Here is a 12,298-nt window from a genome sequence, read left to right as displayed (position 1 = left end):
TGATTACACACAGCTTTTATTTGCCTTTCCTTCAGTTATGCTTGTGATCATCACAACAGCCTTGTGACAAAGTAGAACTTAGAACTGAGGCAAATAAAGAACTAATATTTTTGTAGTAAATAACAAATTGCCAGAACCTTAGTTTTCTGACTCCTGACCTTGCATTCTTTAAACTACACCAGCTATTCCACTTTGGGGAAGAAGAAAAAAAAAACTCAGGAAACATAATTATAATCATGAATACTCCAGCTCCAAAGGAGAATGAATTCTTTATGTCATGTATACTAACCTATAATTTTCTGCTTAAAACTACCCATATTTCAAGCCTGTGTGTGGAATATATACTTGAGGGATGGTGAGGATTAGAAGAGTCCACAGTCCTTGAGATTTTCTTTGATGATAATGTCTGTAACTGCATCAAATACAAATTTGACATTCTGAGTATCAGTAGCACAGGTCATGTGACTATAGATTTCTTTGACATCTTTTCGCATGTTGAGGTCAAGGAACTGACTCTTGACATAATTTCCCGCATCTTCATAGGAATTATTTCCTGGTTTTCAAGAAAAAGGAAAAAAAAATAGTGAAGTGGGATAAGTTAGCCCTTAGTTGTTTACTACACTTCAGGTGACTAACTTGATCCTTGAACTGTTATGGCATGTAGCTGGAGCTGGGGACCTTTACTTGGGGGCCTGTAACACCCCAGTGTTTCACTTGAGTTGAGGAAAGAAATTAGGAGAGATGCTTCTGTATCTCTACCCTTGTGGTTTCTGTTATCATTTGAACATCAGTCTCTTGTATCCAACATCTACTCTTTCAGAGACATGCATTTAGACCTGTAACAATGCCCAAGTTTCTCCCTAAAGATAAATCCCTTTATGTCTTCTTGGTGTAAGAAATGAGGCAGTGTATTGTCTCTGTCCCATGACACTTACCATCATATTCTGGAAAACAAATGCTGAGATGCACTTTCTTGATTTTTTCCTCAAAAAGGTCCTTCTTGTTGAGAAAGAGGACAATAGAAGTAGCCGCAAAGAATTTGTGGTTACATATGCTGTTGAACAGGTGCAGTGACTCATGCATACGATTCTAACAGAGGAAACAAGGAAACACTAGAAGTAGCAGTTTGGGCTTATAGGATAAAATCTGCTTCCTGCCTTTGCTGACTTTGCAGAGACAACTAGTATTCCAGGTATAAAAAGAAAGACAGGGAACAGGTTATTACATTTGTAGCATGGTAGGAAAGGACCAAAGACATCAGGTTTCCTTCTATTCCTCTTTTCTAGCATAGCTGTGTTACTTGGGGGGTGGGGTGTGGAACTTTTTTTGAATCTGTTTCCCTATCTTTGTATTAGGAACTTTAAATGGCATGTTTGTATAGTGTCCACGATAATGGCTGGCTATGTAACATATAATATGCATCTAAGCTCTTTGACATCCATAAGTGATGCTGATAGGGGTTCAAACTTTGTGCCCACTTGTGGCTCCAGGGTACCTTTTTTTAAAAAAAAAATTTTTTAATATTTCCTTTTGTTGCCCTTGTTATTTTATTATTGTAGTAATTATTGTTGTTATTGATGTCATTGTTGTTGGATAGGACAGAGAGAAATGGAGAGAGGAGGGGGAGAGAAAGATAAGACACCTGCAGACCTGCTTCACCTCCTGTGAAGCCATGCCCCTGCAGGTGGGGAGCTGGGAGCTCAAACTGGGATCCTTATACCGGTCCTTGTGCTTTGCACCACCTGCGTTTAACTCACTGCTCTACCACCCGATTCCCTTAATTTTTTTTTAATTTTCCCTTTTGTTGCCCTTGTTTTTTATTGTTGTTATTGATGTCGTTGTTGGATAGGACAGAGAGAAATGGAGAGAGGAAGGGAAGACGGGGAGAGAAAGATAGACATCTACAGACCTGCTTCACTGCTTGTGAAGCAACTCCCCTGTAGGTGGGGAGCTGGGGGTTTGTTTGATAAGGTTTCTATTACGGTTTGGGATCTCAGTTTGGGTAGGAACATGAGGGGAATTCTTTGACCCTGGTATCATATGGTGAAGGCAGAACAGTTTCCCAGTGTCACAGTACAAACACTTGCATTATTTCCTCATCTGATTGCCAATTTGATTGAAAAGTGATAATACACACACACACACATACACACACACTGCAAAGGTTACCCAGGCTCACCCTATTTTTTAGGCCTTTAGGGTCTTGAAATATAGTATTAGTTGCCTAATTTAACAATGTAAATTATAGGCTGTAGCTTTCCTGGTTAGTATTCCTACAGACCTATTTTAAGACCTCAGCTTTCAGGATTAAAGATGGAAGAGATCTCGAATGATTAGAGCCCTTTAATCTTGACTAGAAGATACTCAGATTACTTCTATATGAATTTGAGCTGCTAAGGGGAAGGGGAAAAGAGCTAAAGCAAGAGTTAGGATATGAATTTTGCATCGGTAAGCTAGGCCTCTGCTTATGGCACAGATGATTATGTGACATCAGTTTCTTCCATGTCTTTCACATCCACTATCTGAGAAGGTATTTTGCTGGGCTCTGGCACATACCTTCAAAGCTCCTGTCTATAGGCTTAATCGTCCCCTAGGCTGTTATCAGTCTGCCAGCTTAACTGGTATGTGGGATAACAATTTTGTTGACTTTCCCTTACTCTATTGATTCCAGTATCTATTTAGACTAACAAATAAGGTTAGTAGTTCAACTCTTACGCTGCATACATTGTTCTCTCTGCTCATTCTCATCTCCTGCCTTCGTTCCCACAGGCAGATAGGGAGGGCACAAGGTGTAACTTTGTTCTGCCAAGGAAGTTGGTAACCTCTTGTCCCTTTGATGCTAGAGTCCTTTATGAACTTTGCAATGTCCAAGTGATAATTTGGATATCTGTCTTGAAACCATTATCAGCCATTAAACCTGGAGCTCTAAAGTGCTAATCTAGATCCTGCAAAAGAGGTTTTTTCTAATATCAATTTCCTGAGCCATTGATTGGTTTTCTAGAAGACCACTGAATTGTCATTGTTAACTGACATCATTCAAGCTGAGGCAGAAGGGTGACAGCTGTCAGAAAAGGCCCTGAGGGAGAGCTTGTTCAGTCAGAGCCGCTTGGTGCAATGTCACTCACCACTTCGTTGTCTTCCACCAGCACCATATCGTAAGCACTGAGGGCTGCACAGAAGATGATGCAGGTAACACCCTCAAAGCAATGGATCCACTTCTTTCTCTCTGATCTTTGCCCTCCCACATCAAACATCCTGAGGGAGGAAGCAGCTGTTTTCATAGGTATACCTGCCATATGACCTACATGAACTTCCTGTTGACCCCAGAGAGAGTGGTAGAGAAGTTGGCAGTAAGATAGGGGTTTTGAAATGTGGGGCAGTAATTTGGGTTGGGTTTTAGTTAAAGTGAAGAAGCATACCCTCCACTTTTCTAGGACTTGATATCTGAGGTGCCCCCAGGGAATCATATGCCCTTACCTGAAGTTCAAGTCTTTAACTGAAAATTTGGTCTCAATGATGCCTGTGGTTTTGACTCTGGATCGTAGCACATCTTGTTCATTCGGGAGGTAGTCAGAAGCTGTAATCCTGTCTAGTTGGTTTAGGTAGCTAGAAAGTGATTGACAGTAATGACACTGAATTTTCTACAGCCAAGGCCAAGAGAGGTAAGGGTTCTAATCCAAGACATAGAACTAGTTTCATGCTAGATTTAACAATACGGGTTCTGGTCCAAATAGCCCACAGAGTAAGGTGTTCATGGGCCATGTTTAAACCCTAGTAATGTGAGAGGTGTTAAGGCACTGAATGAAGGAAGCTCTGGTATGGTGGTATCTGTCTGTCTTGTCTTTGAAAAAAATCAGCTAGAGAACAGCAAAATTTTACATGTGCAAGGCCATTATTATACAAAATAATAATATGTGTGTCCTTACAAAAAGAAGTGTGGGATAGGCTGAAGGACAAGCCCATTTGAGGCAGGGATTCTCTTCCTCCCTCTCCCTCTCTCTCCCAACAACTCCCTCTTTCCCTCTCCTCTCTCTCTCTTTCCCTCTCTCTCTCCCAGCCTGTTTTCTTTCCAGAGTGAGAGCTTGAGAAAGAGAAGGAAAATGGTAGGCTGGAAAGACAGCATAATGATATGCAAATGACTTTTTCTTTTGCCTCCAGGGTTATTGCTGGGGCTGAGTGCCTCCACTATGAATCCACTGCTCCTGAGGCCATTTTTGAAAAATCTTATTTATTAGTGGCCAGGTGGTAGCACACCTGGTTGAGCACACATGTTACAATGTGCAAGGACCCAGGTTTGAGTCCCCAGACCCCACCTGTAGGGGGAAAGCTTCACTAGTGGTGAAGCTATGCTGCAGGTGTCTATCTTCCTCCCTATCCCCTCTTCCCTCTGATTTCTGGCTGTCTCTATCCAATAAATAAATAAATAAAGATAATTTAAAAAAGAAAAGAATTCTTATTTATTTTGGATAGGACAGAAATTGAGAGGGGAGGGAAAGATAGAGAAGGAGAAAGAAAGATAAACACCTGCAGACATGCTTCACCACCTGTGAAGCGACCCCCCTGCAGGTGGGGAGCCAGGGGCTCCAATTGTATCTCTGCACCAGTTATTGTGCTTTGTAATATGTGCGATTAACTTGGTGTGCCACCACCCTGCACCCACAAATGACTTCCATATCTGAGACTTTGAGGTCCCAGGTTCAATCCCCAGCACTACCATAAACCAGAGCTGAGCAGTGCTCTGATCTGTCTTCCTCAGTATCTCTCATTTAAGTAAATATTTTTTTTAATGGCAACTGGGGGGCCAGGTGGTGGCATACCTGTTTGAGTGCACATGTTACAATGTGCAAGGACCCAGACTCAAGTTCCTGGTCCTGTCTACAGGGGAAAAGCTTTGTGAGTGGCCAAGCAATGTTGCAGGTGTTTCTCTCTCTCCCTCTCCAACTTCCCCTCTCAATTTCTGGCTGTTTTTATCCAATAAATAAATGAAAATAAAAAAATTACAAAAAGAAAAAAAGACAACTGGGAGTAATGTAGTTATTGTGTAGGCACAGAACCCCAGCAATAACCATGGTGGCAAAATAATAATAATGGTAATAATACAGTAAAATCTGGAATATGTTAAAAGATTATCAAGATATCAGACATGAATCATTGTAACATATGACCCTGTGTAGATCCTGAATCAAATTTGAGGAAGAACATTTGAGATAAGGGAAATTTGAATGAACACTGACTTATATATTTGATAACACTAGGAATTATTATGTAATTAGGTGTGGTGATGTATTTCTTTAAAAAAAAAATTCTTAGGTCTAGGGAGATAACTTAGCCTGAGGCCCCAGAGACCACACATTCAGTCCTGTAACCACCTATATCAGAGCTGAGAGGCGTTCTGGTCTCCTTATTCTCTCTAAAATATTTTTAGGTTCTTATTTTAAAGACACATGAGGTGGTGCAGTGGATAAAGCAGCAGACTCTCAAGCATGAGGTCCTGAGTTCAGTCCCTGGCAGCACATGTACCAGAGTGATGTCTGGCTCTTTCTCCTCCTATGTTTCTCATTAATAAAATCTTTTTTTAAAAAAAAGACACATGAAAATTTTAGGATGAAATGACATACATGGAATTGAATTCAAAGTAAAAGTGGGGAAAATAATACAAATCAAAATAAAGGTGAAGGGGAAATAATGCAGGAGTAACTGCGTTAATAGTAGAAGCTAAGTGACTTGCAATACTGTACTAGTTTTGTATATGTTTAAGAATTATTAAAAAATTTTAAAGGGAGACATATGTGAAGTAAGATATTTAAGAAAAGAGATAGAACATTAACACAGGTTTGGCCCAGAAGTAGCACACTAAATAAAGTGTTGGACTCTCAGGTGTGAATTCCAAAGTTCAATCTCTGGCATCACCATGTACCAGAGTGGTGCTCTGGCTGGTGTCCTCTCTCCCTCCCTCTCTCTCTCTTTCCCTCTCTCTCCCTCTCTCTCTCTCATATTAATAGACATTAAGAGGAAAAATAAAATTAACACAAGTGTTTGCAGTATGCCAGACATTTAACCTTCAAATTTCATATCCCATTTTGCAGATAAAGGAAAAATTCAGGAGAGCTAAATAACTAGAGTCCAGAGGACTTGTGGTAGATTGCAAAATATATTCAAATTTTCGGGCAAACAGACCTGGATTAAAGTGCAGCTTCTATTTATATAACTGGGAAAGTTAAATTCTCTAAACCTGTTTCTTCTATAAATGGAATTCAATAAAAAGTACTATCAAATTTATTATGCAGATTACACAAAGTGGTATACCTAATGCAACTGGCAGTGGATGGATACTCCAGGATAGTAAACAATAACCTTATTACAACATTATGTGACAGGACAGGGATGAAATCTAGTAATTTGAGATAGGTTTCCTAAACTCTGTCCTTTATCTTCATGGAATTGGCTTTACAAAGTTGATTCTCTAGCCAGGAAGATAGCTCGACTGGTTAGCACAGGGTATGAATGCCTGAGGACCCAGGTTCAACTCATGACACTGCCATATACTAGAGCTAAGTAATGCTCTAGTCTCTCTTCTCTCATAAAAGTGTCTCAGTTTGGGGAGTCAGTCAGTAGCACAGTGGGTTAATCGCACATGGTATTAAGTGCAAAGACCGGCTTAAGGATCCCAGTGAAGCAGGTCTGCAGGTATCTGTCTTTCTCTCCCCCTCTCTGTCTTCCCTTCCTCTCTCCATTTCTTTCTGTCCTATCTAACAACGATTACATCAATAACAACAATAATAACTACAAGGGCAACAAAAGGGAAAATAAATACTTAAAAAGTGTCTCACTTTAATTTATTATTTTGTAATGCCACTGGGACCTTAAGCCTGCATGATTCTTTTTTCTTTCTTTCTTTCTTTTTTTTTTTTTTTACCAGAGCACTGCTCAACCCTGGCTTATGATAGTGCAGGGACTTGAACCTAGGGCTTTGGAGCCTCAGGCATGAGAGTCTTTTTGCATAACCATTGTGCTATCTACCCTCCACCCAGCCTGCATGATTCTGATGCTCCCAGTGTACTTTTTTCCTCTTTGTTTTCGATATAAAGAGGGGGAAGAGAGAGGATAGACACCACAGAACCACTCCTGCATTCCTAGAGCTTCTTGGCACCATGCATGGTGCTGCCCTGTGATTCTGGGGACTCAAACTCACGACCTGGCACTACCAGATCAGTTATCTTCTGATGCCAATATATCCACCCTATACCTATCTCTCTCTCTCCGTCTCCGTCTCCCTCTCCATCTCCCTCTCCCTCTCCCTCTCTCTTTCTCTCTGGTCAGTCTGCCTTCCTTTGGTTTGCCTTAGCTGTTTCTGTGTTCCCTACTCTAGCATCCTGACACAGATGCCATGTATGAGTAGACATTTCCTTTCTGGTTGGTAGTTTGAGATACCAGCTAGAAGATTCAGCCCTGAAAGGGCCATTAGAAATCACGTGCCACCCTGGGCAGTGTGGGGCAGGGTTGCAGGGCTGTCTTAGTGACCATATTTGTGAAATAAATGGTTCTGTCTGACTTCTGAAAACGGGAACAAAAGTAGGCAGGGTAGTGGCTCAGTGAGCAGAGCATAGAAAATGCATGTGTGAGGTCCCTTCCACCGCACATGCCAGACTTCTCTGGTTCTGCTCACTCTTTCTCTCTCCTAAGGTACTTCTGGTTACTTTAAGCTTACTTTACACTTAAAAAGAGGACAGTGGCTTGGAAGGTGGTATAATAGATAGAACACTAAACTTGCAAACATGAAGACCTGAGTTCAATGGCTAGCATCAAGTAAGTCATTGATGTTCTGTTTTCTTTCTGGCTCTCAATAAATATATTTCAAGAAAAATAAAAAGGGGGGACCAGGCAATGGCATACCTGACTGAATATACAAGGACCCAGATTCAACACCCCCCCATCCCCATCTGCAGAGGGAAAGTTTCATAAGTGAACAGTGTTACAGGTGTTTGTGTCTCCTCACTCCTTTCTCCCTCTCTATCTCTCCCTTCTCTCTTGATCTCTCTGTCTCTATCCAAAAATAAATAAATAATCATGCTAATTAGAACACTCTTTTTTAGTTTTGGGTCTTCAGTTCTATAGGCTTCAGTGAACCAGTGTAAGGCAATACAGAGTGGTGGCAACTGTGGCAAACATTCCTATCTAAAAGCATTACATTCAAAGTAGAGCAAAACACTGCTCCAGCCTAGCACACAGAGTACATGGGCTGAATTCTGTCCACAGGTCTCCAGCTTCAGGGCCTGCAATTTCCTCCTACTTGGTTGTTTATCCCCCACTCTACCCCTTCCGCAACCAGAGGTTTACTAAGATGCCGAGTCATTGAGCTGGTACTCTGCAGCTCTGTCAAAGCAGGTTTGCACCCCGTCATCCTTCCACAGTTTCCTGATGACCTCCACCAGCTCAGGAGGCATGGTGCCCTCCTCGATGGAATCCGCCAGGTTGTTGAGCTGTCGCCCATCATCCTGAAAGGCAGAAACCTGATTGAGTAATGGCTTTCAGGAGGCTTCTGGGAATACTGCTGAACGGGAAGCATTTTGCATTGATGTCTTTCTGAGAGGGAGTGTGGCAAGGTATCCAATTCAAGCTGGATACTAGGGGACCACCAATGTCCAGTTTCTCTCTTATTCTGAATATAGAGTATATTGCCGTAAAATGGGAGGTCTCTGCTGCAAAAGAGTGTAGGGTCAAAGGTCATACTGACCATGAACTAGATGTGGTAGAAGATAGGAACTGCTCACTTTGTACTCTTAAAAACTATTCAAATTTATGAAAAGGCCAGTACTGGAATTATGGACTTAGCCTAGAAAAGTTACCTGGCTAGACAAGGAGCCCAAGTGGAGAAGTTTAAAGGGTAAAATGAGACATGAATTTAGAAAACAGACTTTGCTGGTATTAAAGTGGTAGGACTACACACTTCTAAGACTGAATTAACACTAAAACTGAATTAACAAACAAACCTGTAGCTCAACAGGTGAGGTTTTTAGTCAATACAATTTCTGACCCAAGTTTCCTCATAACTTCCTGGCCACTGGTCTGTTTTCTCATTAACTTTTCCTTCCACCCTTAACTACATGCCCTTAACCACTTACTGCACAGCCTGGCTCAGCATAGTTGATGCCCAATGTGGACATGGCCCGGATAATAGCCAGGATGGACTGCAGCACATTGCCATAGATGATAGACTTATACTCCAGGCATTCTTCTGGTGTGTAGCCGTCCTGATGGATGATCCTGTAAGGAGACGATACCCAGCCTTTACAAATTGCCTGGGAAACTGGACCTCATGGATTGGGAGTCTGGGAGGAAGGATTAAAAGTCCCTAAGAACCCAATCTCCATGAGTCTTGTTGTCCCAGAGTGGAGGGTGGTAGGCAACAGATGAGGGGCACTGGGAATCGGGTCCTTTATGTCAGATATGTGGAGGACTCCTGAAGGTTGAGAAGCCCTTTCTGTTCAAAGCCTCTGCAGGCTCTGACTTCTTCACCCTCACGCCTCATTCCCTTGGGGCTTACTTCATTTGTTTGACGATGGTGCTTTTTCCTGATTCCCCAGCACCTGCAGAGGGAAATACTTATACTTCAGATTTCTGTCAGTTGTCCCCAGCTTCCCACCCTCCCCATGAAGAGAAGTCCAAGCCACTACTTGCTTGGAAACCTTGGCAGAGGGGAACACACAGGGACAAATGCTGCCCTTAATTTCCTCCAGCCTTGAGCTCAGACTGTTTACTCTAGAGCTAGAACAAGTTTCTCAGCTTCCAGACTACTAACATTTTGGGCTTTCTTTTCTTTCTTTCTTTTTTTTTTGGGGGGGGGCGCTATTTTGTGTTCTACACTAGAGAGACTAGTAGCACTCCAAACCATCCCCCTCCCCAGTTCCAACCAAAAATGTCTCCAGTTATTTTGGGGTGAGGGGCAAAGTCTTATTGAGAAACGGCCTCAGGGGAATTCCTTTAATACATTTTTTTGTCCCAGTTTCACTCATCAAAATGACCAGGAAGCAGGATTGTGGAGAACTGGGGTCACCTCACACATACAATTTTAATTAGGTGTGCTTTTTTCTTTCTTTTTATTTTTTCTTTCTTTTTTTGCCTCCAGGGTTATTGCTGGGGCTAGGTGCCTGCACCACTGAATCCACTGATCCTGGAGGCTATTTTTTTTTCCCTTTTGTTGCCCTTGTTCTTTTTTTCATTGTTATTATTATTGTTGTTGTTGATGTCGTTGTTGTTCGATAGGACAGAGAGAAATGGAGAGAGGAGGGGAAGACAGAGAGGGGAAGAGAAAGATAGACACCTGCAGACCTGCTTCACCACCTATAAAGTGACCTCCCTCCAGGTGGGGAGCTGGGGGCTCGAACTGGAATTCTTGCAAGGGTGCTTGCACCACGAGTGCTTAACCAGGTGTGCTACTGCCCATCCAACCCTCCAGCTGTTTGTTTTTACCAGAGCACTGCTCAGCTCTGGCTTATGGTGATGCTGGGGATTAAACTCTGGACCTCTGAACCCCTCAGGCATAATCAAATACTATCTTCCCCTCAAAAATACTATTTTCCCCCAGTTTCTTGCTGTTTCCTTATTGACTAAAATATCCTAATGTCCTCTTTCACACTCTTTCTTCCCTAGCAAAACCCCATATGCCTCTTATCCCTGTTCCCAAGCTTAAAATGACTCTGCTGCTTTAACTCCCTCCCGTTGAGCTTGTGCCTGTTCCTTCAAAGCTGCTTATCCTGAATGGTGAAGAAAGCTGCTTAAGTTAAAAACATGCTTCTTTGGCCTTGCCACCTTCCCCCTCCTCTAGCTTCCTGGGCTCTTTGGAGTCTGCATCCAGCATACAGGGGTATGTACTCCTAGTGTGTCGCTAGGACCACAGATTAACTGGGGGAAAGACACTCCTTTGGCTTGGGGATCCTACTCCCTCACTCCTCATGGACTTCAAAACTCACCCAGCCAGCTAGTCTTGCTACACAGATCCCACCTATTCCAGCTGGCCGACTTACATAGTACCGAGGAGGGTTTTTTAAGTCAGGTGTCCCAAACTCAATGGTTCTGACTCTGTGTATTGCATGATTGATTTTTCGGACTGACTGGTGAAGGTGTTTTGCTTTTCTCCACACAGGCCAGGATCGGCTTAGGAGCTCATCAAGTTGATGAACTTCCCATCTGTCAGGGGTTATAGAAGCAGCTACTGAACAGAAAATCAAGAAAAGCCTGCCACAAACCTCCCCACTCAGGGCTCTCTCCCTTTAAAAGCTGTTCACAAAGTCTTTAGCTGAAAACAAAAAACCAGCAAGTATATTTGCTAAAAGCCAGTGGGGCAGAGCCCTGGTGCTCTGCAATAATGATTATAAGGTCCTGTCCTCTTCTGATTCCTTGATTCAGCATTCACTTGCTGCAGACAGTAAGCATCTGCAAGCCCATGGTGGCTGACAAGCCAATAGGCAGTTAGTTTCAGCCTAGTCCTTGCACTGTTCCTGGCTCAAGAAAGAACAGAACAATTCCAGAGTAGCTCTGGCATTCTGTCTCCTGGGTGGTTGTGCTCAGCCCAAGAGCTCCTGATCCCCTAGCCAGACTGGATGGAGGAGGAAAAATGACCTGCCCTCCCTCATCCACTTGGGTAGGTAGAACCCACCTACAGCCCTGGATAACCAGGAAGCAGCAGTGCCTCCCCCTTCACTGGCTCAGCTCCCACCCTGCTCACCCAGTAATAGCAGCTTGACGGTCTTGGCTTCCTTGTCGGCATCCTCCTGCAGCTTCTTTTCTAGCTCCTTGGACCTCTTGGCCAGTTCTTTGTCCTCAGCACTGATTCCACTCCCCATAGTTGTGCTGTTTCCTCCTCTGCTGCTTTCTCCAACCCTTAACCTTTTCTAGAATTTCCTCTCTAAGATGGAAGACAAGGGAAAAAAACTAATTGGGACTGAGTTTCAGTCTTAAAAATCTGGTCTGTGCAGGGCTGGGTGAGAAAGCAGGTACTAATTCTTACTTGTTCTGACCCCAGCTGGAGACTACTTAGACAAGGGATTGTAGCCTTTTTATCTAACAGTGTGATGGGTCAAGCCAATTAAGGGCTCCGTATGACAAAGGGCAAAGTCTCAAACGCTTCTGTTTTCGGTACATGATCTGCTGGAAGGAAGAGAAGGTGCAGGAGGTACTGGAGTTCTCTGGAATAAGATAACAACTGTGTACTTGAGGGGCTGACTGAAAATCTTTTCCTTTCTTGGAGATGGGTCAGTTCATTTAACAAAATAAATTCTTCTTTAGCAGGGATAGAGAA

At 42.8% G+C, this 12,298-nt stretch overlaps 1 protein-coding gene across 1 annotated transcript; it reads right to left on the bottom strand.

The window, feature by feature from the left end:
- Positions 1-279: 279 nt before the first annotated feature.
- GNAT2 (G protein subunit alpha transducin 2) lies at positions 280-12,009 on the bottom strand. Its single transcript, XM_007529340.2, has 8 exons — positions 11,726-12,009; positions 9,545-9,587; positions 9,123-9,264; positions 8,338-8,495; positions 3,478-3,606; positions 3,126-3,255; positions 936-1,089; positions 280-553 (listed from the first exon to the last, which is right to left on the bottom strand). The coding sequence occupies exons 1-8, from the start codon at positions 11,841-11,843 to the stop codon at positions 363-365; spliced, it is 1,065 nt and encodes a 354-aa protein (XP_007529402.1). The 5' UTR covers positions 11,844-12,009; the 3' UTR covers positions 280-362.
- Positions 12,010-12,298: the final 289 nt, after the last annotated feature.

Source organism: Erinaceus europaeus, chromosome 11 (genome assembly GCF_950295315.1).
Source record: "Erinaceus europaeus chromosome 11, mEriEur2.1, whole genome shotgun sequence".
NCBI classification, from domain to species: domain Eukaryota; kingdom Metazoa; phylum Chordata; class Mammalia; order Eulipotyphla; family Erinaceidae; genus Erinaceus; species Erinaceus europaeus.
The sequence above is the reverse complement of the archived record's forward strand: the minus strand, read 5'-3'. Positions and strand labels throughout refer to the sequence as shown.

Bases quoted from the DNA above. Each gene is read 5' to 3' on its own strand.
- GNAT2 (XM_007529340.2), bottom strand. From the start codon at position 11,843: ATGGGGAGTGGAATCAGTGCTGAGGACAAAGAACTGGCCAAGAGGTCC. The intron at 9,265-9,544 runs GTAAGCCCCAAG...GTCTCCTTACAG, and splicing joins ACCATCGTCAAACAAATGAA to GATCATCCATCAGGACGGCT. The intron at 1,090-3,125 runs GTGAGTGACATT...TTCCTCTGTTAG, and splicing joins TGGTGGAAGACAACGAAGTG to AATCGTATGCATGAGTCACT.